General features: G+C 37.2%; 1 protein-coding gene across 1 annotated transcript in view; it reads left to right on the top strand.

Annotated features, from left to right (window-relative positions):
• The window catches only part of ATAD5 (ATPase family, AAA domain containing 5), a 41,696-nt gene that overhangs the window by 1,178 nt on the left and 34,518 nt on the right, over window positions 1–6,000 (top strand). The window contains exon 2 of the mRNA XM_014467433.2: window positions 3,611–5,508. Within this exon, the coding sequence (XP_014322919.1) occupies window positions 3,611–5,508 (1,898 nt within the window). The remainder of the gene's footprint in view (window positions 1–3,610; window positions 5,509–6,000) is intronic.

Here is a 6,000-nt window from a genome sequence, read left to right as displayed (position 1 = left end):
GTGGATGGTGGAACTTCAGCGTTGAAAGGGATCTTGAAGTCCACCGGGGCCATCCATCCGCCTGTTCTAGGAATGCCCTTAGAATGTCACTACCAGAATCAGACAAGGGGCTTTAAACAATCGTGGGGTTTTTTTGTGTGTGTGTTTTTCTTTCGCGGCTCCAGAGCTTACTATCCTGCAGTTAGGAGCCACAGCACGGCATCCTGTTCTTTTGTGTGTCAGTGCAATGCGCAGCTTCTCAGTGAAACTTACCGGTGAAATACACCCGCTGTCCTGAGGAAGGGAGGCGGGTGCTGGAGGTGTGGAGTAGCCCCTTAGAGGAGACTGTTGTTCTGTGTTTACGCCTTTCCACCTCAAGCCAGCCTAGTTCTAACTGACGTCTGCATACCGGTGTCCTTGAAGTGAGCCAAGATGTATGCTCACTTATTTAACGGGGGCTCTTATTTTTTTTTAATTTAGTTTTTAATTTTTATTTGCTGATTTTAGAGAGAGTGCAAGAGAGAGACAGCATTGGTTCGTTCCACTCATTTATGCATTCATTGGTTGATTCTTTTTTTTTTTTTTAAGTTTTTGATGTTTTTCTATTTTTTTAAAAATATATTTTATTGATTTTTTACAGAGAGGAAGGGAGAGAGATAGAGAGTTAGAAACATCGATGAGAGAGAAACATCGATCAGCCGCCTCCTGCACACTCCCTACTGGGGATGTGCCCGCAACCCAGGTACATGCCCTTGACTGGAATCGAACCTGGGACCTTTCAGTCCGCAGGCCGACGCTCTATCCACTGAGCCAAACCGGTTTCGGCGGTTGATTCTTTTTTTATTTTTTTATTTTTTATTTTTTTTAAATATATTTTATTGATTTTTTACAGAGAGGAAGGGAGAGAGATAGATAGTTAGAAACCTCAATGGGAGAGAAACATCGATCAGCTGCTTCCTGCACATCTCCCACTGGGGATGTGCCCGCAACCCAGGCATATGCCCTTGACCGGAATCGAACCTGGGACCCTTCAGTCTGCAGGCCGACGCTCTATCCACTGAGCCAAACCGGTTTCGGCTGATTCTTTTTTTAAAATATTTTTTCCGCTATGTGTTTACTTACTGATATTTTATTTTTTAAAAAAATTTATTTTATTGATTTTTTACAGACAGGAAGGGAGAGGGATTGAGAGTTAGAAACATTGATGAGAGGGAGAAACATCGATCAGCTGCCTCCTGCACACCCCCTACTGGGGACGTGCCCGCAACCAAGGTACATGCCCTTGACGGGAATCGAACCTGGGACCCTTCAGTCCGCAGGTCGACGCTCTATCCACTGAGCCAAATCGGTTAAGGCCATTGGTTGATTCTTTTATGTGCCTTGATGGGGGGTGGGATCAGGCATCCTTGGTGTTTCTGAATGAACTCTAATCAACTGAGCTGCCCCGCAGGGCCTTAAATTTTATTTTTTAATTACAGTTTACATTCAATATTATTTCATATTGGCTTCAGGCATAGTGGTTAGACAACCAGCCTCCCCCCTCCCATATTTCAAGTACCCACCTGGCACCATACATAGTTATTACACTATTGTTGACTATATTTCCTATGCTGTACTCTCTTATTTTTTAGAATCAAGTAACTTTTGTCCAGTTACTAATAATTGTTATGCTCATAATTGTTTGTTAAATCTAGGTAATTGCTCAGACTGTCTCAGGTGTGAAGAAGGACTTGGTACTTGAATTACATAGTTTTTTATTTTTGTGTGGTCAGTTTTATCCATCTTTTTGTTACAGTTTCTGCTTTTGGCACCCTGCTTAGAGAGCCATAACAGTGATACTTACTGTTTAGCATTTTAAGGGTAAGGGCCTTATACACATTATTTTACCTAATATCAGCCTTATGATGAGGTACTGTTATCTGTATTCTACAGAAGGGAGGTTACAAATTAACTTAAAGTAATTTGCTTAAGGTCCCTCACTAGTAGATGTCAGGGTGAGCACTTAAACTTATATCTGCCGGACTCGAGAGGCTATGGTATTGTGCCACTGATACCATCTCAGGGTAATAATAATAATAATACAATTAATTAGCATTTTCTTCAAATACACTTACCACATAAATTTTTTAAAATATATTTTTATTGACTTCAGAGAGGAAGGAAGAGGGAGAGAAAGCTAGAAACATCAATGATGAGAGAGAATCATTGATCAGCTGCCTCCTGCACACCCCACACTGGGGATTGAGCCTGCGATCCGGGCATGTGCCCAGTGGCAATGGAATGGTGACCTCCTGGTTCATAGTCGACCCCAACCACTGAGTCATGCAGGCCAGGCAAATTTTAACATAAAATTTTAAGCCTATAATTATTTTGCCTCATGCTTATCCAATAGTGAGAGATTTGTCCCAATACCATTTAACTGCTTCGTTGCCCACTAACTTAAATGCTACTATTAGCACATACAAAGTTCTTAAATTTACACGTCTTTTTCTGGTTGTCTTTTCTTTCTCTTTCTTTCTTTTCTTTCTTTTTTTTTTTTTTGTAAGAAAACATTTATTGGGTAAATTACAGAGGTAGAAAAAGTAGTTTCTGGAAGAAATGGGCTTAGGAAACAAGTTACCTATTTCATTAAGTTGCTTGCCTTTGTTCATCAGTACTAAGCTTTTAATCACGATAGCTTTATAATGTGTTTTACTTTTATAGAAGTATAATGCGCTATTCATTATTTTAAAATTTTTCTTGTTATTCTGGCAAATTTATTCTAACAAATGAACGGAGGGAAGTTAAAATCAAAGAAAAGACTGATGGAGCTTTGTAAGTTGCTAATTTAAGACCAACAAAAATATAACTTTTTAGCATTATAGTCATCTTAATATTATGAGGGTAATAAATAATGTAAGATGCAGGCAGTACTGTTTTAATAGCAAATTAAAACACTGGAAAGTTTTATTTGTGGAAAGTGTCCTTCACCATAATTTTTACTTGATTAGTAAATTTTGGGTTCCTAGGGTTGTTCACTATGTACCCGCTTCTTAGAAGTAGAAATTTTTTGCCCAGCTGGTGTGGTACAGTGGTTGAGCGTTGACCTAAGAACCAGGAGTTCATAGTTCGATTCCTGATGAGGACGTGTGCCCCGGTTGTGGGCTGGATCCCCTGCCAATCAATGATTCTCTCTCATCATTGATGTTTCTTTCTATCTCTCCCTCTCCCCTCCTCTCTGAAATAAAAAAAAAAAAGAAGTAGAAATTTTGTTTATTTTTAACTTAAAAAGTGAAAACGGAACAGAATTAATATTTGTCGAGTTCCTACCATGCATCAGACCACATATTTTTATGTAGCATGTTCATTACTTATCTTGTGAGGTGGGTGGTACTATTCAAAAGTTATAGAATAAAAAGAGGCCAATAGAAATGAACACATTTGTACCTAAATATGGTGGCCTTGAAACTTTTTATTGAAGGATAATATGTCTATAGTAAAGGTATAAGTTGATGTCATGTTGAGATTTGAATTAGGTTTAACTTTAAAGCTCCTTTTACATCTAATTACGGAAAATATTAGATCATGTTTACAACATATGTTTTGTATTATTTTGTTGAAATAAACCTTTTATCTTTTTTAAAATTGATAGGTATGCAAAAAGCGAAGGAGAGATGATGACAGATCTTCCAGTGAAACAATTACGAAATATTTATCACCAGTAGAGAAGACTGGAGACAGGGTTTTTTCTCCACCAAAATCCAGTAATATTCTGGATTATTTTAGAAAAACTTCACCCACAAATGAGAAGACTCAGTTAGCAGGAGAGTGCAAGATAAAATCATCAGCGTCACCTGCTGACATTGGCAAAGACTGTAAAATACCTTTGGAAATGTTCTCAAATATAGAGTTTAAGAAGAGAAGAAAGACAGTTAATTTATCTCATCAACTAAGTAATATTAAACCTGAAAATGAATCTCCAATTGAAATTAATAGTGATGATAGCAAAGAAGACTCTAGTTTAAATAATGATGTTGTGGAGAGTAGTACTTCTGTTTCACTCAAGCAACATGTAGAAATACTTGCAGAAAGTATTCAAGATATCAAAAACCAGTCAAGCATTGTGGCCTCCAAGAAAAGTTCTAAGAAAGTAAAACCTAAACTAGGGACCACAGAAAATGATTGTAAAAATTTGAGAAAAAGGAAGCGCCAAGAGATAATAGATCTATCTGAAAGTTTACCCTTGGCAGAGGAGCTAAATCTCCTTAAAAAAGATGGTAAAGATAGTAAACAGATAATTCCTTCCCTAGTTAATGAAATGGAGAGTACTACAAATAATGTAACTAAACCAGCCCCGTTAAATGATGGTACAATAACTGTCTCGTATGAAGAATTTTTAAAAAGTCACAAGGAAAATCAACTGGAACAGATCCCAGACTCTACAATGTCAATTTGTGTTCCTTCTAAAACTGTTGAAGGTAGAGTCACAAGTGGTTGCACAAGTGATACAGAAACCTGTGAAATTTCCCAGCAAGTACCCTTTAAGACAGTTACTGTTCTTGCACAAGTTCACCCTATCCCCCCAAAAAAGACAGGGAAAATACCCTCAATTTTCTTGAAACAAAAGCAGTTGGAAATAGAAAATAGTCTGTCTGATCCTGAGAATGAACAGACAATTCAGAAAAGAAAATCTAACGTTGTCATACGGGAGGAAGAACTAGAATTGGCAGTATTGGAAGCTGCAAGTTCTGAAGCTGTGAAACCAAAATGCACTCTAGAAGAAAGACAGCAATTTATGAAAGCATTTAGGCAGCCAGCATCAGATGCACTTAAAAATGGAGTCAAAAAGTCTTCTGATAAACAGAAAGAACCTGATGAAAAATCTTTAAATGAGGAAGAAAGAGACAGTAATTCTAAAAAAATCATGGAAAATCCTAACATCCAAATGGTTTCAGATAATGGCAATTCACAGTCACACACTAATAAAGGAAGTTTTCCTAAGGGGAAATGTAAAAAACTAAAGAAAAAGGATAAGAAAATGTTAGATATTGGTGCTACTTCAGGTGAAAATAGAGAGGGAAATCCTCAAATGAAGGAAACAACTTTTTCCTTTAAAGGTAAACAAAGTAAAAATAGGCTTAGAATGAGTTTAAGACAAAAGAAAACAGGAGTTTTCAAAGACAGCCCGTTATTTGGCAGTGCAAGTTTTATTTGTGAAGATAGAGCAAATGATGACCCTCTAAAGATTTTTTCTCAGTATAAGAAGTCTTCAAGAAAAACTAGCACTCCAGTTAAGGATAAGGTAATATATTCTAAAGCTGAAACTGAAGACAGCTTGGTAAATGTTTTTACACCCAAATCAACGAGGAGATCTGTAAGAGGTAGCAGGACACCTTCTGCAACAATCATTGGAGGTACAGATTCTGGAGATGCACAAGATATATGTCCTGTGAAGGCTTCCACTCCAAGAGCATCCAACTTATCAGAAAAGCATACCTTATATACAGCGGAATTAATCACAGTATCCTCTGATTCAGAGAGTCCTATTAGGTAAGGCAAAGTTTTGTTTTTGTTCTAAAGTTTTAAGTATTTTGCATGTACTGTTAGCTGGGAAGGAAAATAAGCATTAGAGAGTAGTATTTTTTCATAGAACACAGCTGATTTATAAGGAAAATAAAAGAGGGTGTCAAAATGCTACTTTTCCACATTTAATAAAGTCAGGCATGATTTTAGAAGAATTCTAGATATATTTTATTTATTTATTTTTAAAATATATTTTATTGATTTTTTACAGAGGGGAAGGGAGAGTGATAGAAACATCGATGAGAGAGAAACATCAATCAGCTGCCTCCTGCACATCTCCTACTGGGGATGTGCCCGCAACCCAGAATCGAACCTGGGACCTTTCAGTCCGCAGGCTGACGCTCTATCCACTGAGCCAAACCGGTTTCAGCACTCTAGATATATTTTAGATGAGCTCTACACTCTTATAACAGTTGCTGAATGAAATAGTCTTCAAATATGAATTCGGTGCATTTAACA

The sequence above is a fragment of the Myotis lucifugus genome, unplaced genomic scaffold, assembly GCF_000147115.1.
Source record: "Myotis lucifugus unplaced genomic scaffold, Myoluc2.0 scaffold_396, whole genome shotgun sequence".
In the NCBI taxonomy this organism is placed as follows: domain Eukaryota; kingdom Metazoa; phylum Chordata; class Mammalia; order Chiroptera; family Vespertilionidae; genus Myotis; species Myotis lucifugus.
The sequence above is the reverse complement of the archived record's forward strand: the minus strand, read 5'-3'. Positions and strand labels throughout refer to the sequence as shown.